Raw genomic sequence first — 23,366 nt, 5'->3', positions numbered from 1 at the left:
ATATATATATATATATATATATATATATATATATTAGCACACACACACATGCTATATTGCCCAAATCTGTAATGACATTGTATCCAAATACATATGCTTCAATACAGACTTAGTTCTTTTGCAGCTCTAACAATTTCCACTCTTTTTGGAAAGCTGTTCGCGGGATTTTGGAGTGTTTCTGTGGGAATTCATGCCTATTCATTCTGTAGAGCGTTGATGAGGTCAGGCACTGATAATTGCTAATGCTGGACGAGAAATCCTGGCTCGCAATCATGGTTTCAGTTCATTCCAAAGCTGCTCGATGGGGTTGAGGTCAGGGCTCTGTGCGTGCCAGTCAACTTCTTCCACACCGAACTCATTAAACCATGCTTTCTGCACTGAAATAGAAAAGGGCCTTCCCCAAACTGTTTGCCACAAACTTGAGAGCATTGCAATGTCCAAGATATCTTGGTATGCTGAAGCTGTTCGAGTCTGCACACTCCATTCGCAGGTAATGGTAGCATGCAGGCGTCAGGATCCCTCTAGTGTGTAAATGAATAACACTGGATTGCCAGCAAAAATCCAAGTTTATTAGAGGTTGAAAATTTAACTTAGGACATAAAAACAGTACAAGGCTCAGCCTCATATTTATAATCAGTAATTATAGAACACCACAAAACAACACACACACAAACACACACACCATTTTACAATAGGATTTACCAAAATGAATTTGTTGCAGGTTAAACTTTTCCAGTGTTCTGACTCACAGCAGTTAGCAATATCATCCAGTTAAGAAGACTACAGTACACTCTGGATTAAACTGATAAGCTTACCTTAGATATTAACTCTATTAAAATGGCAAAAAGTTACAAAGTATGTAAAGTAGGTGATTGCAACCACTTAGACAGTCCACTGAGACAGTAAATACAAAGACAAAATTATGCCTAAGAGTGCAGACTACATCACACTGTTTTGCAATACTATTGAAGTAAACATAAAGTGTTCTATCAGGAAATAAAATGAGTCAACATTTACCCGAAAAGTGCCATCAAAGGTCTGTAGGCATTCTTAATCACCCAGGTCATTGTAATGCCAAAGGTGCTGTTCTTCAACTTGCTCGAAGTTCTTCAGAATGTTTCACTTCTCACACGAAAGGTTTCATGAGTTCGATCTAACTGGCTTTAAGTGACGGCTGTATAAACTCTGTGTCAACTATTTAACTGCTCTATGGAGTTGACAGGATGACAGGTGAAATGTCTTCAGAACTTTCAAGTGCCACTAAACAGCACCTTTGGGATTGCCATGACCTGTGTGACTGAGGTTCTCCACAGACAGTTGTTTATATTTATAAGCTGGAAAATGTGCTGCAGCAACGGCATGCATCATATTTCAACACATTTAAAATACGAAAACAACCAAAAACAGAATTGCTTTAGTCAGATATCTGTGACTTGTCTGCAGGAACCGATAAAAAGGTGTTTTCGTTTTGAGTCCTGCCAAAGATGACACCTCATAACACAAACATGAATTTAAAAAAATATTCAGTAGCCCAGGAAACAATTCAACATTCAAAAATATTTCTATCAAGGAATAAACATGGCTGCTTAAAGAAAACCATAAAAATGTCCAATTTTAGCCATCTCCACTGAATAATCATGAATAAAATACACCATTTTATCCCTATTTGCATTTATACATTTTTTCTACTTTAATGTTTTTTTTTATCAAGGTTCAAACCAATTCTGCATTTGCTGTCTTAGATTTAAAAAAATAATTTAGCAGCAAATATATTAACAATAAAAAAAACAGTTCCCATTTGCTCTGAAAAAAAAAAAACAGTCACTCATATATGCACACACATATATATACACACACACACAAGATTTCATGAAAAAATACTTTACAGTCAAGTTAGTACATTAAATCAGTCCTTTAGTCGTGTCAGCAGATCTCGTCTCTCTGTCGAGCTGTATGTTTGTATGTCACATTCTTAAACGTTGAAGTTGAGCTTCTAAAAAGAGGGTTTGTGCCCTGCAAAGGAAAATACGACAAATGGATAAGAATAAATTAATTCATTCATTCATAAAATAATATTTATTAAAAAGAAAAAAAAAATCCCTAACTTACCGATTGCCATTTTGCTTTAGCTTTCTCTGCTTCAAACTTGGCAACTTCCTTTTGGTCGTGAACATATATGAAAAGCTTCCAAACCACCGCAAGTATGATGCCAATTGTGAGTACAGACATACAAACGCCTAGAGCGATCAATGCGACATTTAGAGGTTTGGGACAATCTGCAAGACAATCACACAAGCACAAATATTAACAAAGACCCATATGAACATATTTTCATTATTGATCTTTCATGCCCATAACTGGTTTATTGTAAATGACACCCTTAGCAGTCTCTGTTATTTGGTTCTCTGTTATTTGACACATTAATTACAGTTCCTTGCTCGTCTTTCTACAACTTATGTCATCATTTGTACTTGGGAATTTACTTTTGTCACATTTATAGCACTGTCAACTTTATAACAAAGCTGTATCCCCGGATTGAATTCTGCCTCTTATTTAAGAAAGCCTGGCTTAAAGCAGCTGCCAAATGGAAACGGTAATGGTAATTACAGGGTAGGTGAGATGACTGGGCTCTTACCAAGCCTGAGCTTGTACACAGTGCTTCCTGTTTCACCGCCCACCAACGTGAAGGAGATCAGACACTCGTGCTCACTACGGAGAGCGCACATTATTGCGTGGTTCTCGTCAAAGTCTAAAACAGGAAAAGAAGCCAATTGTTTGTGAGGGATGAATTATGAAAGACAGTTACAAAATAGAAAAATTAGGCCATAGTTTGTAGTATAAGGACAAATTTAGATATCATTAATGTCCCACGTTATAAATGACTAAACCATATTATAAATTAGTGTTACCTGCAACTGACGTGATGTAATGCATTTGTAAACACAAACAATCTGCGACAGCATTATTTACACCATTACTATTTAAATAAAAAGGAACCAACACTTGGATGAATTGAGTTTTTTTTTTTATATAATGATGAACCAAATATGACCAATATTTATCAGCAAATGTCCAGTGATTATACCAGAAAACCAGAGTTCACCAAAGTTCAGCCTATCAACATTTGGGAAACAGCTGTAATTTACATGAGGCATAAAAAGTAAGGAATAATTTAGAATTGGAAGGGAAAAAAATCAGTGTTTCGGAGGAAGAGATTTGCACCAGGCCTTTATCAGCAAGTTAATCATTTTCCAAAGAAGTGTTTTATTTAATGTTCCAACAATTACAGTTTTTTTTTAATTCAGTAATGAACAACACATTGTGCTTTGGAACCATGTAATAGTTCTATTATTGCAGCCTTTTGTTCAGCTATTTTTTTATTTTTATTTCTTCATAGTTATTTTTTTCTTACACTTACAAAGTTCATACAAACAAAAACTGCAGCTTGTCATATTATAGAGAAACCAGAAAGTGCACAATCCGAAGTCCTGAAGGCTCCCAAATTTTTATTGTTGTTGTCATTATTATTATTAGTAGTAGTAGTAGTAATTGTAGTAGTACATATTTTTGATGTTACACCTTTAAAAAAAAAACGAAACATTCACTCCTCTTTCCTTAGACTCGCAGTGAGGTCCTAGCAGATGACTGGCAGTGTTTGTGTCTCTGCATTGTACGTCTCAGTTGGAGACTACTCCACACCTCATTCCCTGCTCCAGACTAAGGCCTTTATAAAGGCCTGTTCTTGTCAAGACACTTAATGAGCTTATAATCATTGAGCCCTAACAATGCACAACAGCCTGAATGGCTTGTACATCTTTGTTAAGTGTCAAAAGATCTAATCTATCGCACGTGGGTTTGTTTGTGTATAACTAACAAGTTATGGTAAGAAAGATTGTGTACAGATGCTGGAAACTGTGCAAAGTGATTTTAACTCGGGCACGGCGCAGGTTGATTGGAAATTTGTCATGCGCTAGTTTCATATTTGTGTTGTGGAATTGCTGGAAATATTAAAAAGAATGTCCTTTTCAAGAAACCGTAGAAAACAAAAAAATATACAGATTTCAGAGTAGGAAAAGATATTAGTAGGAAAGACATTTACAGTGGCAAGAAAATGTATGTGAACGTTTTGGAATTTCATGGTCTTCTGCATTAATTTGTCATAATCTGTGATCTCATATTTATCATAAGTCAAGATTATTTACAAATATAACATGCCTAAAATAATAACATTAAAAAAATCAGATCTTTCATGTCCTTATTAATAACAGTCTTAAAAAACTCATAGTGCTGGTAAAAAAAAAAGGATGTGAATTTGTGAGTTATTGACATCAGAAAAGCTAATTGGAGTCAGGCGTTAGCATACCTGGAGTCTTGTTAAGAAATGAGTTTGGATGTGTGGACTAGAGCAACTCTGACAAAAACACTGAAACTTTCAAACGATTAAGAATTGTTAAACTACATGAAGCTGGAAATAGTTACGAAGTGATTTTAAACACTTTAGAAGTTCACCCGTCTACAGTTCTACAAACGATCTACACATGGAGACACAGTCAAAATGAAACTCTGTAGAAGTTCATTGGATGATGCAACAGGACAATGACCCAAAACCCAATCTAGACGTAACAAAATGGCTTCAGCAAAACAAATTCTGCCATTTGGATATAGAATAAGACAGAGCAAAGCAGCTCTGCCAGGAAGAATGGGTAAAAATTTGGAAGAATTGTCTAAACTGATCCACAGCTACAGTAAGCGCCTGGTTGAGGTTATTGGTGCCAAAGGGTACCAATTTTTTTTTGGCACATTATATTTGTCAATATACTTGACTTAGACGTAGATCAGAGAACATTTTTATGACACATTATTGCAGGAAAGCAGGAAATTTAAAAAGATTTAAATACTTATATACAAATATGAAAAAAATATTATTTAAACTAATTAGTTTAGACATTGCTTTATTTAAATTAGTTAAACATAATTATAGTGCTAGGTAATATGACCTCAAAGCAATATCACGATTAATTAAACATTTTACCTCATTAAGATGAAATAAATGTATGATTTTTTTTTTTTGCACTCATAGTTCACTGGCAAAGTTTGTACTGTGAATATGAACTATTGAAGTTGGCACTCTATTGCTTCTATGCCGCACACTTTAAAGGGGAAGACACATGATTCACACGAGGTAGAATTATTTTAAAGAGACAATACATGAACACACACATGGTGGAAAAAAAAAAACTATTTTATTCCGTTTTAATAAGTACCATTTAAATTTTGTAAAAATTGTAAAAGAATAGTGTGATGTTATGGCATGTACATTTTTATGAACAGTTTTAACACCGCATGCCGCATTTGTGCAATTTATGTCCATTTACATATGGAATTCATAGTCCATGTAAAGTACCCAATTACAATTAAAAATAAAAAGAAGTATTCATACCCCTTGAACTTTTGAACGTTAACATATTTTATCGTAGACCAACACAAAGTGGACATACATAATTGTTTTGTTTTTTTTGTTTACAAATAATTATCTGAAAAGTGTGGCGTGCATTTGTATTTAGCGCCCTTTACTCTGATACGTCTACCTAAAATCCAGTGGAACCAATTGCCTTTGGAAGGGGTATGAATACTTTTGCAAGGCACTGTACATTTAAACCTACACAAATTACATTTAAACACACCACGTCCTCACACTAGGCAGTAAGAGTCAGTGAAGAATGTGTTCACTGACCTGTAAAGTTGCTTACTGTGGTATGAATATTATTACACTTAAGGACACACTCTTCTGAGGGTTCGCCAGTTCTCAGATAACACTCCGCACAAGACCTGTAAGACACACACATACACACATACACATACAGCACATATACCAAGAGAAAGGTTTTGTGTTTGCTGAAAGAAGAAACATGGAAACTTTTCTTGTGACCCCTTTTAGAATTTCTTGTTCTACAGTACGTCCCTTTACAGCTTTTCATCTGAACAGCTTGGCTTTAAGAAAAGGGAAGTGAGACACTGATGTCCTTTGATATGCTTTCACTTGCCTTGTGAAAACAACTAGACAAATTTAAAATGAGAATAAAACATTTACACAGATACACTGATCATGTTCTAGACCCATCCCTAAACACACACACATGATGTCCATCGAAGGGGAATCGAACCCTCAACCCTAGAGGTACGAGTCCCTTGTGCTTACACACTATGCTGCCATATTCTACAACATTCACTATATCTCTATTTTATGTGTGCGAGACAGAAGAGTTGAATGTACCTGGTTGTGCTACAGACATCTCCACAGGTAGCACACTTCTCACATTTATCCCCTGACGCACCAGGAACAGAACACTCGCATTTCCCGCATACACACTTCCCACGTCCGCTGCAGACCGACCCATCAGCAGACTCACAGGTGTGTGTGCTGGTGCTGCAGTTGCAATATTCACCTGTCCAACCGTCATGGCATACACACTCGCCACAGTCACAATCTCCATTACCTAAACACACAGCCACATACAAACATATACACTGATTCATTTCTGTATATAATATAAATACAGAAACACACTAAATACTTATATATCTATTAAAACGTTGCTTTTATATATTTTTTATTGCATCAAATTACTAAAAATGCTTATGATGAAGCTTTAACCTATCTCCAACCTTAGATTTTTCAGGATGTCTGAACCACTGATCATGTACACCAGCAGTCCTATCCTGGATTATCCAACATAACATAGCTCCAACATAATTCACTTTCAGCGAGTCCCTCATGTGCTTAACTGTAGCATATGTAAACATTATGCATGTGGACTTTGCCATTCGTATGAAATGTGGCCTTATCACTGGTAACAAAATGCTTTTTCGACCTCCTCATCTTCAAGTTTCTGTTGCATAGCAACCAGTGTTGGATGTAATGTGTTACGGAGTAACGTGTTAGAGTACTTGGATTACTTTTTTGATGTAATGAGTAATCTAACGCGTTAGGTCCGCCAAATACTCAGTTACTAAGTTATTTTTTCAAAAATTTAATCTGTTATTCCGACAATTTATGTAATCCGTGACCCAGACAGCAGTGATTACGTTAATGTGACCCCAAAGGTCTTGACTAAGACAACATGCATGAGAAATCACAAAGGAGTTTTCATTTTCTGCAATGGATGAGTACTTTTACTAGTTACTTTTACCAAAAGGTAATGCTGTAATGTAACTTTTTACTTTTTGAAGACAGTCACTTTGTAATGTAATTATTTACTTTAAAAAAATACCGTCTCCCCCAACACTGATGGCAGCACAGAATTAAATGTAAAACATTAAACTTAGTTTTTGCACAACTCGTTAAAATTTAAGAACATTTGAGTGAAAATCGGCTATGTTGTTAGACTACGAAATTATTTTTTTTGGGACACCCTATATATGTTTATTGCATATGGTGTATCTTAATTGCTTTTATTTACTATATATGGAATTTCTGCAGTTTTATAAATGACACATTTTCACTTGGCTCCTGGATCGCTGTAATGAGAGGTTTGAAATCATAAAATGCTAATCTGTTGATGTCGGCACCACTGTTTGTTAGTGACATACACATCAACATATCATCAATTCAATAGAAATATACAGTAAATATAGGGTATGACACCACAGCAATTAGACACTAAATGTTTGTCGTTTCTTAATAACAGGAGACCAATCTATATAAATGGCCTAAGGTCGCTTATATCATTGTGCCAACATTTTTTGTTAACCACCTCTTTAAAAAAAATGGACATGCTGTTGCAGGTGATTTAGTGTGAGATATATGACATGCAAACTAGAGAGAAGGAAACAATAACTAAATGTGGTTTTTGAGACTACTGGAAGAGGAACTGAAACTAAATCTGAAATTAAATAGAAATTAAAGATATTACAGTGCATAAAAACTGTAATTCTGACAACTGTTATTAAACAATAATGATCTTTGACAGCTTCCATATATTGCACTATTAGTAAGACATCCTAAATAGCATACATTATATAAAATATCCTAATGTCTTGTATTGACGGAACAAATAAGTGATTGCTTTTAATATGTCATTGAAGAGACATCTGGCAAGATAGATAGGCCAATGTTTTTTTCCCCCTTTTTTTTTGTTGATTTCTTTTCCGATTTTCTTCCTGATTTAGTCGTGGCCAAGTCCTCCCCGTCACTAGAGGGCTCCCACATTAAGGCTACTACTACCATTCAGCCGGAAGGGGCCGAAGACAGCCGTGCTTTTTCGAACTACCGCATCTTTTCGAACTGCTTGCTCACGCACCGTTAGAGTGGAGTAACACACTCGGAGGAAAGCGCTAGCCGCTCCTTCCGCGTGCGTGAGCTCACTGATTGGCTGTAGAGCCGTAATTAATGTGGGAGCACAAAGTACCTCTCATCCCTCTGAGAAAGCTCGGTCAATCAGCTCTCTCTAGACCTCCAGCTGTGAGAGGTAACAGCATCACCCGGGGATCGAAACAGCGATCTCCGGATGATAGGGCGAGCACTTTTACGACTGCGCCACTCGGAGGCCTAATCATATTAAGCAACATCACACGAGAGGGAGTGCTGTTGCACTAAATATCAGCACGGCTGTAATGCAGGCATAAACACGAGGGACTGAAGATATCGCAGGAAACACCCCTGGCCACATATACACAGTTATACACAGCTTACACACAGTGCAACAAAAAGAACAGCTTCACACTTCAACACTTCAGCATATAAAAACTCGACTTCTAACCTGAGGAAACATGTCACGGTAAGTTTAGCTGTTTCACTGAATGTTGCAATTTTAGCATATACTGTAGAATTGTTATACCTATACTATAATATAAATATTATCTATCTAGACATATATATGTATATATATATTATAATAATATATAATTATTATCATTTCTACAGAAACAAATCGGATATTACGATTGAAACAGTTACTTAGTACTTGAGTAGTATTTTCACCCAATACTTTTTTTTACTCTTACTTAAGTAATATTTTGGATGACTACTTTTTACTTCTACTTGAGTAATATTCTTTTGAAGTACAGCTACTCTGACTCGAGTACAATTTTTGGCTACTCTACCCACCTCAACTATAATATTGCTTTTACATAACAGTTCGACCAAACAGTAACAGTAACAGTAACATAACAGTTCCCTCAGCACTTTGTGATAGAATGAATTCAACTGGATTGTTTCCAGAACCGAAGCTGTTCCTCCGATATCTCCAAAACAACTCCTAAATGCTGCCCACTCTCTTTCTGTTTAATTGTCTCTCTCTCTTGTAAACAAACAGACGCTGGTATGTGCTACTGAATAATCAACACTCTCTGCCTGCTGTACTGGAAATCACTTGATGTAGGGCTGCCTGGCAGAACTGTGACACCGTGACTAATGGATCCTAAACTCCCTGCATAAAACATTAACGTGGGTGTCAAGACTGCATGTAATTACCGGGGTGTTTTTGTTTCATTAACGTTCTGTAGAGCGAGAGATCACACACACTCCTCCCTACACCCGGCGGTGTCTGAGTTTCTTGTCGAATCAAACGCGGCCCTTTTCCTTGTCTTTTTTTGGTTGCTCCTGTTACTGACCTCCACACAGCTTCCCTCTGAACCGGACGCAGGAGAAGTTATCACACTCGCAGTATTTTCCATACACGACACCGAAGCTGGACGGGTAGCACGCACACTGGCCGCAAAAGCACTCGCCCTGGCCGTTGCACACCTCTGCACTTTCATTGGCCCTGTCCAGGGTTGTACACACAATATCACACAGCATTAAATGAATGAATGTGGAAAATTAACCGACACACCTGTGTATCAGCCATCTTTCCCACCTGCAGTCACTGACTTGACCTTTGTCTTCTGCGCACTCACACCTGGGACCTATGAACCCTGGGTCACATACACAAGAGCCACACTCCAGAGTCCCTTTTCCTTCACTGCAGTGTATGCTGTTTAGCTCGGCTGTCCTCTCGCAATCGCACACACACAGAGACTCCAGCTCCACCTCCAGAGTGTCCTGGAAGCCCACGGGCCGCAGGGAGAAATGACGTGGAGCGTCCAGACAGCTGTCAAGCTCCACCGTCACGTTAAAGGCCACCTGAGAGAAGAAAATTTCCCTCAACACGATGTGTGTTCAATTATGCAAGGCATGCTAAGCAAGCCTTCCAGCACACCCCCATGATAGCATAATTCTAAAACTCCATCACTCAGGCATCGATATAGCCTCTTATTTTTCCAGATTTATATTTAATAGTAAAAAGATAATAGAACATCTATTTGTTATAATATACAACAACAACAACTGAGGACTCACAGTGTCTCCAACTTTGACATTAGTGCATTGTTTAAGACCCGGCTGGACTGCACCATCTGAACAGAGAGTTGTGAAAGAGAGCTGAAGATTTTCAGTGTCCCCCAGAACCTCCAGTTCAATCTCTGACCTCAGCTCCTGAAAAATTAAGCACACCAGATACATCACTCTCCTCATAATAGGCTTTCCTATTCATCTCTATCAAGGAACCTCGGTAGTCCAACCAGGGGCTGTGGAGACCAATGGTGGCCATTGTATTTATTTCCATTTTGTACAACCATGGTAGGACCTCCAGTCAACATTTACACACATTCACACACTATGTGAATAAATAAAGTGAAATAAAATACATTATTCCAATTAAACATATAATGCATTCGAAATTAATACTAACAGTAACTTACATTTTTTTAGAAGAAGTGTGAACCATGCATTATGGAAAAAAAAAAGAACAAGTCAAGTTTTTTATTTTAATTTAGAGCTTTAAATGACAGTGTGTGAATGTTGTGTACAGGGTTGCCAGGTCATTAACTTTCTATCACAACCATTTAAAAGTTACCAAGTTGTGCGTATTTCTGATTTGCAGTATTAATATGCAGACATATGCAGAACCTGGCAACCCTAAAAGTTCATTAACATGAAGCTAATATTCACTATTTTTTTCCTGTAGTGGTTTTCTCTAGTAGTTTGAGCTCCAAAATAAGATCTTTTAGACTTGCATGAAGAAACCCAAAAATCGAATAAATTAAATATGAGGGGCTTTCAAGTCTCATGAATATCTCATGAATAGTATAAAACTGATTGACATTAACAGAAGACTTCAAGCACAAAATGGTGATGAGACTCTTACAGTAGCTGCGGTAAAACATTTAAATGGTTCAAATGTTTTACAGAAGGCTGTAAGTCTGTAGTCGTTCCTGTGAACATTTAGCAACTGGAACACTTTTAGGAAAAAACGGACTGGTTTGAAAAGAACAAATGCATTCTTTTTTATGTCATACTGCCCACTGCACCACTTATACATTACAGAAACATCCCCAACATGCCACATCCTCTGTACAGTCCTGACCTCATTCCCACCAATTCCATCTTTTTTGGGCCATTAAAGGAGTTCCTGGGAGGCCAGCGTTTCAGACATGAAGCAATCAGTCCAATGATGGCTCCGACGTACTGAGAATATTTAATGGTATTTTAGCACTAGTGAAACCCTGGGATAAGTGAATTAGTGTTACAGGATTATATAGAGAAATAAAGGTAGTTTGTACTCTCATAACTGTGTTGTTATTCTGCACAATTAAAAGTCCCGGATTGACTTGAACACCCCTTGTATTACTAGATATCTATTGTTTTCAGTTATTCAGTGACATTGTTAGTTGAAACAATTACATGTAATGACCTAAAGCTATAACACGTCCCTGCTATAACACTTTTCTGTCTCCACCTTTCTGTAATGGTGTTTTGCAAGATTTTAAAGCGTGGCTATGAGGGTTTGCACATTCAGTCACAGTCAGTTTGACAATCCAGTTCATCCCAAGGTGTTCAGTGGGGTTGTGTTTATGGAGGTTGCTTTGTGACAAAGAGCACAGTCATGCTGGAATGTGTGTGGGTCATGTAGTTATTGTAAAAGTGAAACTACTGCACACAAAGACAACTCTGTATGTGTGTATGCAAAAAAAGCCCAAACATGGCTACAATATTCAAAAGCTCACACCAACTTTTTGGGATGGCAGAGAGTTATACCACACGATGTCTTTGTGTATATTTTCTGAAATATTCATTATTGTACATTCATTTTTGAAAGTTTCATTGTAACAAATCATAGCATTTAAATCTGCATTTTATTTAAACAAATGCAGGAATGGGTAGCAGTTCTGCTATTTAAAACAATTAGATAAAGCAAACATGTATTAATCAAAACTAAATAAAGTAAATGAAAAAGGTGCACCACAACCAAACAAAGATATAAACAATATTTACAAACTATATATAATAAACGGTATGTGTATGTGTGCAAGTGAGTGGAAAATGTCCGAAGTCCGTGTTTATTGTATGTGTGTTAGAGGAGTATGGTTCGGTCTCACCAGGGTTAATTAAATCCGAGAGGCCGATGACGGGGGGTGAGAAGTCCGGGGAATATGTCCAGTCCAATCTCTCCTTCGCTCGTCCAAACAAATAACGGCAGCGCTAGTCCACCATTACTACTCATGAATTTTCCCGTGTGTGTGTGTGTGTGTGTGTGTGTGTCTTTGCGCATGCTCCGTTCCCGTACCCTTCGCGTGTATGCGAAGTGTGCATGCTCCGTGCCCTTACTCTTTGGCATTTTTCCCCATTTGGGGCTTGCCGTAGATAGGCATGCGCACTTCGCGAGTGATAGAGTTCAGTTTTGGTGAATGGTTGAGAATAAACAGTTAAAAAAGATTTCGTGTGCTCTGATTTTTTATTGTTTTGTTTTTTTATTACAAAGTGTTTAGGCGAACACGGCAAGAATGCTCGGCCAAATTAACAAGAGTGTGGTAACATTAATTGTAAGATGGGCAAGTTGTTCGCGACGTAGAACGTGGGTGGACATTATGCACATATGTTACGGAGTGACGTGGATCCATAACAGAGTAAAAATAGATTTGCTAACGACTCGTTTAGGCGAATGCAATTCTTTTTTTAATACACAAAAACTTCATTTATCATGCACCGTCAGATAGTGCAGATAGTTTATGTTCACCTACAGCTACATGACACACTGCAAGAAACAAAATATTTGAAAAAGCATAATAGTGGCACTTTAAAACATATCTATATAAATTGTTTGCCCAAGGGTGGCACGGTGGTGTAATGGTTAGCCCTGTCACCTTGCACCTCCAGGGTCTTGGTTCAATTCCCCCCTCATGTCTGTGTGCATGGAGTTTCCAAGTTCTCCCCGTGCTTGGTGGGTTTCATCCAGGTATACCAGTTTCCACCCACAGTCCAACGACATGCAGATTAGGCTAATTAGTGTTCCCAAATCACCTGTAATGTATGCAAGTGTGTGTGTGTGCCCTGTGATGGATTGTAGCCTGCCTCGTGCCCTAAGTCTCCTAGGATAGGCTCCAGGCCCCTTCAGCGACCCTGTATACGGGATAAAGCGTTACTGACGATGAGTGAGTGAGTGGGTGTTTGCCTAAGGAGGCAGTGTTTATTTAACCATCCGTACTTTAGTGGAAACCACCAGGGTCATTTCTGAAGGATAGCTAGCATTAACTCTCCCTCTTTAGGGTTTAGCTGAAAGCCTGCTAATCTCGAGGACGAAAAAAAATTTCAGCATGTTTAAAACACACACCACAGCGTTTTTCACTCAGTTTGTTGCTGGTATTTTCCATTTTCATACAAATCCTGATGCAGTTATATTTGGGATTTTTTTTTTTTTGTTCTTACATTCTGCCTACTTTGCATTATTCAGGCGGTATAAAAACGCAGCTGAAACCCCTACTTAGTTCCAAAAGAGATGCTAAAGAGCTACATTCACACTCAGAGCTCTCTTTGTTAAACTGACAATAAAGCATGTGACTTCTACAGACACGGAGACCATTTCAGAAGAGCTCAGCTCCGACGGATTGAGATGAAGTAAGTTATTAGAGAGCTCTGAGAGGGGAAAGAGGAAGGAGGGAGTAGGGGGATGGAGCAGTAGAAACCATGAGATCAAATGCTCTAGAGAGGACGAGTGCAGGCATGCTCCATAAACATTAAGACTCAGACGAGAAAGAAAGAAATAAAAGAGGCATGAAAGCAGCGAGCCCCTGTATAACGTGTGCACCCACACTCACCAACATGAGCAAACATATCCAATCAAGTTCAAGTGCTATATGACTCAAAAGTTTCCTTGGCACCATGTATTAACTAAGAGTTTCCTATTGCAGTGTGGCCACAGAAGACTACCAGGATTTGACTTTTTCTAGCATTCGCAGCTTAAAGTCTTGCACCCTTATTAGTCTTGCACCCTGATACCCGAATCAATTCAAAGGCAAAAAAAAAAAAAAAACTACTGTACCTTATAAGCAGTTAAGATCAGTTCCAAAACGTTTCGGGAATCTTTTTCCAGCACGCCCACTTTTGCGCCAGGAATTAGATCTGCATAGTTCTGTTTAAAATGGGGGAGAAATACAAATATATCACATAAAAGCAGCCACTGGATCATGGAATGCAAAAGGTAGATACAGAGATATAGTGGGAATGACTCCAGAGAGAGCTTAAAAAGGGTAAAAGTTTAACTTGAATACATGAGTGACGTGATCGTGTTTGAACATGTCGAAACACACCTTGAATAAGGCATATGACTGCAGCATGGATCTCGTCCTTATGATATGTGGGACTAAGAGGAAACCTTTCATGCATGCTTTCGAAAAAAATACATGAAATCTGAGCGTCTTGATTTCACCTGATAGGTCTGTCTCTGATTTTCAGTCACTGCAAATATGAGGAGGATGTTGTTTTCCACCACCTTGTCTATAAGCTGGCCTAAGGTTGGATATTCCTAAAAATAACAAAGTAAGACAATCGGAATCAGTCTAAATCAGAAAAAAATGCTTGAGTTTTTTGTTTTTTTTCCGCATTTATCCTGATCAGCTGACTGTTTAAAGGCTGTAGGCTTCACCTTACCAAGTGGCCTGCCATGGAATACTCATTGTTGCTGTCTAAATGGCACTGTCCATCGTTAGGGGTGACAATGCCAGCCATTTTGCTGTCCATCCCAAAATGAGAGTCTGCGTCGCTCACAAAAACCAGCAAGCGCATGGAATCGTTCCGCCACCCAATTTTATCCTATGGGAAAAGATTTTGTATTAGACGCAAAACAGATTCCTTTCACAAAAGCAATGGTCCAGTGCATACAGTATGTGGGATTAAACATAAAACGCCTCACCCCACACACTGCTGCCTGCATGATGGCATCAAAGCCGCACTCTGGAATGTCATTGTTCGCTGAGACACGTTGCTCAGAAATGATCTTGTTGAATTGGTCGGTGCTGCTTGTTAACGGTAGAACGTGTTTGTATCCGAATGTGGGCAGGCAAACTTGTTCTATGCCCCTGAAAAACAACATAAAGTTCATATGATAAACCGTTCCTTTATATTAGTCAAGGTGTTTTTGTAGAACGCACGAACATATTGTCGAAAATTGGTCTGTTAACTTAATAAGCATTTAATAAGCAGTGAATTAAGAGGAGGAAGGGTGGGTTACCAGCAGGGGTTTTCCAGCTCCACTGGAGTGATTTTAATAAACGGCAGAACTGGTTTCTCCACAAATGAACCAAATCCTAAACGAAAATTACTTGTGAGACTGGCCATTTCTTTGGAAAGAGTCGACCCCAGGAGTGTTATTTTCTGCAGATCATCGAACATCGAAGCTGAGAGGTCCATAAGGTAATACATATCGACTGGATAGTCTTCTGATTGTTGGACTTTTACTTGGAAGGATGCTTGGGTTCCTGGTGTAGAAATAGAGGAACAGGAACTTCAGATTCTTTAGCACATAAGAGGTTTGGAAAAATAACTTGAGTTACTGTAAGTGAGCTCTTATGCTTTGTTTGCTAAAGTATTATAGCAACATTGTAATATCATAAAGGAAACAACATTCTTATGTCCAAACATTTTTTTTTTTTTACTTCAACACAGGATAGATGAGTTATGTCATTTGATTCATTATCATGTAACATGATCAGCCTAGACTTAGTTCCGAGTTCCTAAAGAAACTTCATACTGTGAATAAGCTAAGCATGGAAAAATGCCAATTCCAGCTGTGTCTATTTTCCCAGCGTGGCCTGATACACTTGCAGCTGTTTGACATGGCAGAAGGACGTTTAATATCAGACCTATATTCTTCTAACGGTTCTGATCAGCATGCTGTACATCTCACCTGGCCGAAGTTTGAGCGCCATCCTCTGCGGTGTTATGTAGGACACATTACTGGGGTCCGCACTTTTTCCCAACGGCCTGTCATCCAGCAGCTCCACATCATTCTCCGGGAACTGAATGAACTCTTGTGGACATTTCTGAAGAAGAAGCTCCTTACTTATACCGCAGCGTTCGGTCACCCCTAAAGAATCTGTGAAGTTCTGTCGAAAAAAGTAAAAAAAATCCATGTGATTGCCAGATGTTTTTTTCTTCTTCAGTTTTTACAGATGTCTGGAAGCTGCTATTTATCAGTAAAGTAGGAGTTAACCCATTACTCTGAGCCTCTGTGTTTTTAGACAGGCATATCTGTAGGGTTTGGTGTTTATTTGCTTTTAAGCTAAATAATAATAGTAATAATAATAAAGGTAGAAAAATTTCACCACGGCACTAATTGTCAGTGTCAATGAAACCCATGCTTTTTTAGATAACATCCTGCTGTGGGCTTGCTTTGGCTCAATTAATTTAACACAAAACCTGCCCATTATACCCATATGTGCTTTTAGACACCTTCGTCTAGCTTTACACTTCCTGCTGGTATAATAGCCTTCACTCATCTGGGAAAGCTTTCCACTGGATTTTGGAGGAGTGAGGCGCTCTTGTGATGTCGTGTGAAGAGACCTGGGATGCAGTTGGTGTTCAAGTTCATCCCAAAGGTGTTTGTTTGTTTTTGAGGTCAGGGGTCATTAAAGGAAACTCAAATTCTTCTACTCTAATCTTGGCAAACCATGTGTTTACAGAACTTGCTTTTGTCAGGTTGGGACAAGTTTGGAAATCTTTGCTTCAGTCAAGGGAAAATGTAACGCTACAGCACACGCCACATGTTGGTGTAAAGGTCAGATGTTTGCATACTTTTGAGCATATAGTTTACACCATGGTCTCGATGAAACACTATTTAGTTCCAGTGTATTTAAGTTGTATTAAGTATAGGGGACTGACTTTTGACTTGACCTGACTTAACCTAAAATTTTATTATTATAGACTCAAAAATCTGTCTATGACATTTTATTATGCTTGTATTGTTAGCAGGGTGTCCTAAAAGTCCTCATACATAGATAACGCTCTTTTAACCACTTAACAAAAAAAATCCACTACATGCCATTTCTTTGTACACACACCCACACACATGCACGGAGTCAACTCTGGCACTCATTACGAACTTGTGCTAACATATCTGGTGTTCTGCATGCAGTTGCATTTCGAATGCATTCCTTTTAAATATTTTCCATGGCCTTCACCCTTGTTTAAGCTGTACATTAATGTTTTGCTGAAAAGAGCCAGTTTTACTTTTTGTATGGTGGCATCCTCATTAAATCGATCATGCTGTGTATTAACTCACTTGACCTTAACAATTCCTTGTAAATAGAGTGTATTGAGTTGAGTTGAACTGAGGTGAGAGTGTACCTGTAGAGAGCACCACGCGCAGTGCGGCCCCAGCTGCATGCACTCGCCACACGTCCGTGCGCCTTCACAGCTGCCTGAACACAAAAACAAGACTTGTTCAATCCGTCCATCCATCCATCTAGGAAACTCTGTAGTCTAACTAGGAACCAGTGGTGATGTTGTGTGTGGTAATGTTTTTTTATTCCCATTTTAACAACTTTCAGTCAACATTCACCCACGCATCCGCACACTACAGGGCAATTTGGGAAGTCAGGTTATTTTTTTCTGCCTGTTTTTGGAATGTGGAAGGAAACCGGAGTACCCAAAGAAAACCCACTAAGCACTGGGAGAACATGCAAACTCTGTGCACACATTGACCCCGAGGCGGGAATCAAACCCGGACCCTGAAGGTGTGAAGCGACAGCGTTAACCACTAAACCGCTGTGCTGCCAAAGTAAGATTTATTTAAGTGTTTACATTAACCCTTACAGTGCTCCTGCAAGTCAGCAGGATAAATTTAGGCTCTTATAATTAATACAACATTAATATATCTTGGATTAATGATCCATATTATCCAACAACATCATTATTATTATTATTATTATTATTAATGATCCATATTATCCAACAACATAATAATTATTATTAATTATCCTTATTATAAATAGCATATAAATAATCTAACATTTCATTCCTGAAATCAGATATATTTATAAATACTTATATCTCACATGTCACACTCAGGTGTTTACATGTTGACCAAAAATCAGAACATAATCTGTACATACAGTGTAAAGTTAACTTACTCACTCTCAGGGTTCATTAAACACAGATTCATAGATATAGTGTCTAATAACACCTTTTATTTTAATCTCAAGTTTAAAGCTTACAGCTCATGAAGAACTGAGTCTTACCTTCTACCGCGCTGAGCCAGAAGTGGAGGAAGAGGCTGAGCAGAACAAACCCCATGAGTCCTCAGAGCTGCTGTGGAGGTGAGAAATGATGAGCGCGAGCCGAGTTCATATCGCTCATGGAGACACAGAAAAAAACGGCTAATAGGTGAAGCTAGGCTGGTTGGTGTGTGTGTATGTGTGTATGTGTGTGTGTGACGCTCGTACACGCAGCTACTCCGTTCCGTCTCACCTGGAGGGAAGTGTAAAGTGGGCGGGCTCTGTTACCTGGCTGAGCTTCAAAGCGCACTTCCGTCCAGGTGAGAGAGGGAGAGAGCGCGAGCACGAGCGCGGGGAAAACAACAACAACAACAACAACACGGGTTAAATCTGATTACAGAGTGTCACACCGGGTGCGCAGTAACACAAATAGGTCATATGTTATGTAAAACAAATAAGGAAACACAATGATACAGTAATACAGTGTAATAATAATGACTGTTATTATTATTATTGTTATTGTTGTTGTTGTTGTGTTTAGGCTAGTGGTTGTGGTGGTGATGTTTTTAATCCTGTTGTTGTTGGTTGTATTATTATTATTATTATTTTGTTAGTGGTGGTGATATTATTATTGTTAATTATTGTTGGTGGTGGTGGTATTATTAATATTATTGTTGTTGGTGGTGGTATTATTAATATTATTGTTGTTGGTGTTTTTGTTGCTGTTGGTATTATTATTATTATTGTTGTTGTCGTTGTTGTTGTTGTTGTTAGTGGTGGTGGTATTATTATTGTTAATTATTGTTGTTGTTGTTGTTGTTGTTGGTGGTGGTATTATTATTATTATTATTATTGTTGGTGGTGGTGGTGCTGGTGGTGGTGTTTTTGTTGTTGGTGGTATTATTATTATTGTTTTTGTTGTTAGTGGTGGTGGTATTATTATTGTTAATTATTGTTGTTGTTGTTGTTGGTGGTGGTGGTATTATTATTATTATTGTTGTTGGTGGTGGTGCTGGTGGTGGTGTTTTTGTTGTTGGTGGTATTATTATTATTGTTTTTGTTGTTAGTGGTGGTGGTATTATTATTGGTATTTATTGTTGTTGTTGTTGTTGTTGGTGGTGGTGGTGGTATTATTATTATTATTGTTGTTGGTGGTGGTGCTGGTGGTGGTGTTTTTGTTGTTGGTGGTATTATTATTATTGTTTTTGTTGTTAGTGGTGGTGGTATTATTATTGGTATTTATTGTTGTTGTTGTTCTTGGTGGTGGTGGTGGTGTTATTATTATTATTGTTGGTGGTGGGGCTGGTGGTGGTGTTTTTGTTGTTGGTGGTGGTATTATTATTATTATTATTATTATCATCATCATCATCAATATTGTTATTTTTGTTGGTGGTGGTGTTTTTTTTTGTTGCTGTTGATGCTGGTGTTGTTATTATTATTATTGTTGTTGTTGTCTCAAATTAGCCATTTATTGTGCACTTTGAATTATTAGTCAATCTTTTCACATGCTAAACCTACTGTATAAAGTCAAGAAGAATTCTCACTCAATCACTCATCATCTATACCGCTTTATCCTGTATTCAGGTCACAGGGACCTGGATCTTATCCCAGGAGGCTTAGGGCATGAGGCAGGGTACACCCTGGACAGGGTGCCAATCCATCACAGGGCACACACACACATACTGTACTGTACACACACTCACACACCACGGGCAATTTGGGAACGCCAATTATCCTAACCTGCATATCTTGGGACTGTGTGGGGAAACCAGAGTACCCAGAGGAAACCCACCAAGCACGGGGAGAACATGCAAACTCCATGCACACAGAGACGGGAATCAAGCCCTGACCCTGGAGGTGCAAGGCGACAGTACTAACCACTACACCACTGTGCGTCTTCAAGAATTATTTAAATAAATAAATTAATTAATAAATATTCATTCATGTTATAATGGCCTGTACATCGCATTGTTATTAAATTGACATTGAGTTCATCCACATCATAATGGAAGACGTAACTACAACAACAACAATTTAAGATTTTTTAAAAATGTAAAAATATCCAATACGCCAGTGTGGCTATCTTACTGCTCGTAAAAAGGCCCTTGTAAAAAGCCTTTGGGGCTTTCAGCTGTTAACAGCAACTAAGTTGGGAATTTACCTGGTGGGAATAGTACATGCATTCTCAGTTCTTTACAACTTCAACAACTCGAGATCCAGTGTGGCTTTTACTTAATGCTTTAATAACTATGTTAGAGGCTACAGACACATGCGTATATACATATATACTTATGCGTGTGAATATTTTCATTGTCTATATATGTACATATAGTATATATGTACTTCATTAGGTACATTTGTTCAACTGCTTGTTAACACAAATATCTAATCAGCTAACTACACGGCAGCAAATAAACACAATGGTCAAGACAATATGCTGGGCATCAAGATGGGGAGAAAAATGTTATTTAAGCTACTTTTACCGTGACATAGTTGTTTGTGCCAGAGGGGCTGGTCTGAGTATTTCCAAAACTGCTGATCTACTGGGATTTTCACGCACAATAAACTCTAGAGTTTACAGAGAATAGTCTGAAAAGAGAAAATATCCAACAGATGGGCAGTTGTCTGAAAATACCTTGTTGATGCCAGAGGTCAGAGGAGAATTGTCAGACTTGTTTGAGCTGATAGAAAGGCAAAATAATCTTTAATAATGTTTTATTGCAACCACGGTATGCTAAAGAGCATCTCTGAATGCAAAAGACATCATATCTTGAAGCGGATGGGCTACACCAGCAGAAGATCACACTGGTGCCACTTTGGAGCTGACCGAAATGAAGACTGGATAAATGTTGTCATTTCACGTCATTTCAAAAAGCCAAAAATAACTAGTTTCTCGAACATGACAATGAGTTCACTGTATTTAAACGTCCTTCACAGTCACCAGATCTCAATCCAGTAGAGCACCTTTGCCATGTGATGGAACGGGAGATTAACATGATAGGTTTGCAGCAGCAAGTACATGATGCAATCATGTTAATATGGACCAAAGAATGTTTAAAGCACCTTGCTGAATCTATGCCATGACGGATTAAGGCTGTTCTGAAAGCGAAATTACAAAAAAGTATCCTAGCAAGATGTACCCCATGACGTCATAAGTAAGTGTGTATTCAATAGATAGATGTTTTTAAAATCCCTGGGTCACACTTGTTTACTATCTTTACTATGGTACATGTCTCAACAACGTGTATATACCAAAGAGTGATGAGTAACGACTGTAATATATTTAGGTTCACCTGCGGGGCTGCAATCAGTTAAGGTTAATTAAGGCTGCAAACAGATGTTTCACACACACAGGTGTAGCCCCGGCGATCCCCAGGCAATGACGTTAAAAACCCTACCTTATCTCTAAACCACTTATCTATAATCAGTCATTTTTGTCTCAAAAATGAATTGTTTTTATTCATAAATACTGCTTAGACCAGTTTTTGAGATTTTTGCGATTTAGTTATTTTTACTTCTAAGCTTGTTTACCAGGTGTAAGAATGTGCACTTGTATTGTAACACCCTATCCTGGTTGTCTGAATAACCTAATGACCTTTAAGACAAAAAAAAAAAAAAAAGCAGGAAAAGAAAACGAGTGCCGGACTTTCGACTCAACACTTTTGAAATCTTTTGAAGTGTGTTGTTTATTATCCAAATATAAACATCATCAATGATTCGAACAGCTTAGATTTCTACATGAATTATACAGGACGTACTGACGGTATCCGTGTTATTCTTAGGAAAGCATACTGGGCCATACGTATGTAACATTATCAACGTTTGTTGTTTTGACACAGTAGATGGAGGGACTTTTCCTAGCTGAGTAATGCGCATTCCATTCTGCATGGATGTGAACAGGTGTGTATGTGTGAGAGACCGCGAGCCACACCTGGCTGAGCCTCCAGCGTGAGTCAGCGTACCCGTCTGTTAGACTATGTGCCGGTCAAATAAAGATAAAACGAAATTAATGTTTAACACAGCGAGCAGCTAATATGACAGCCAGCCATTGTTGTCATAATTTTAAAAGTGACAGAAAATTTAATGATTAACGTAATAAGAAGGAAATCACACACATATAGTACACACACACCAGGTGCAAAGACTGCCCGAGCGTTCCCGGATGCAGACACGTTGATTGAGACAGACTGATACGGCAAACATTTGTAACATGAAATTATATAAAGTGTGTGGAGCACATCCTGAAGCTACCAGATCGCTTATAATCGCATTGTCTTTGATTTCCCCTCGGTCCTTCCATCACTTCTCTTCCTTTCTTCTCCTCTCCTCAAGTCTCTTTTTTTATCCTTTATGCTTCTGTTCTTTTAACTTTTAACTTCACACCACGAGAACTCAGATAACTCAAACTCAAAAAAAAAAAATTGTCCGTGTCATGATATAGCCGTGACCTTTAATTCTATCAAACGTCCTGAGTCCTTTTGAGAATGTAATTCAATGTCATGATCCCTGTAATGGTTACGTACCTCTAGGAGCCTCTTCGGCTACCATAGTGTCCAGGCTGCCAGCTGGATCCGTGATTATGCACCGGAATCAGCGAGACCTGGATCGCCGTCTCATGCAGTGTGTGAAGAACGTCCCTCCAGAAAACAGTAACACTAAACTTGGAGTATCAGAGGAGCTTTATGGAGCATGACGCCTCTCTTTTCCCTTCTCTCTCTCTCTCTCTTTCTTTCTTGCTCTCCCCCTACTCACCAGCACGATTACACACACACATACACACACACACAATCCACAGCTTTAAATGACAGCAGCAACTGTCTATCCCCATTCACTCACAC

The 23,366-nt window shown here is 38.4% G+C and overlaps 1 protein-coding gene across 2 annotated transcripts; it reads right to left on the bottom strand.

Annotated features, from left to right (window-relative positions):
* Positions 1–555: 555 nt before the first annotated feature.
* On the bottom strand, positions 556–23,366 carry itgb6 (integrin, beta 6). Of its 2 annotated transcripts, none has more exons than XM_053513629.1 (17): positions 23,052–23,366; positions 18,553–18,622; positions 17,660–17,733; positions 16,221–16,419; positions 15,546–15,792; positions 15,228–15,393; positions 14,966–15,127; positions 14,745–14,840; positions 14,358–14,447; positions 10,340–10,474; positions 9,858–10,123; positions 9,613–9,764; positions 6,275–6,497; positions 5,735–5,829; positions 2,636–2,749; positions 2,110–2,276; positions 556–2,013 (listed from the first exon to the last, which is right to left on the bottom strand). In XM_053513629.1, the coding sequence occupies exons 2-17, from the start codon at positions 18,605–18,607 to the stop codon at positions 1,924–1,926; spliced, it is 2,331 nt and encodes a 776-aa protein (XP_053369604.1). In that variant the 5' UTR covers positions 18,608–18,622; positions 23,052–23,366; the 3' UTR covers positions 556–1,923. The 2 variants fall into 2 exon arrangements, with proteins under 2 accessions (XP_053369604.1, XP_053369605.1); XM_053513630.1 differs by having other exon boundaries at positions 18,553–18,619.

This window comes from Clarias gariepinus, chromosome 15 (assembly GCF_024256425.1).
Source record: "Clarias gariepinus isolate MV-2021 ecotype Netherlands chromosome 15, CGAR_prim_01v2, whole genome shotgun sequence".
Classification (NCBI taxonomy): Eukaryota; Metazoa; Chordata; class Actinopteri; order Siluriformes; family Clariidae; genus Clarias; species Clarias gariepinus.
Note: the sequence above shows the minus strand (reverse complement) of the source record. Positions and strands in the feature narration are given on the sequence as shown.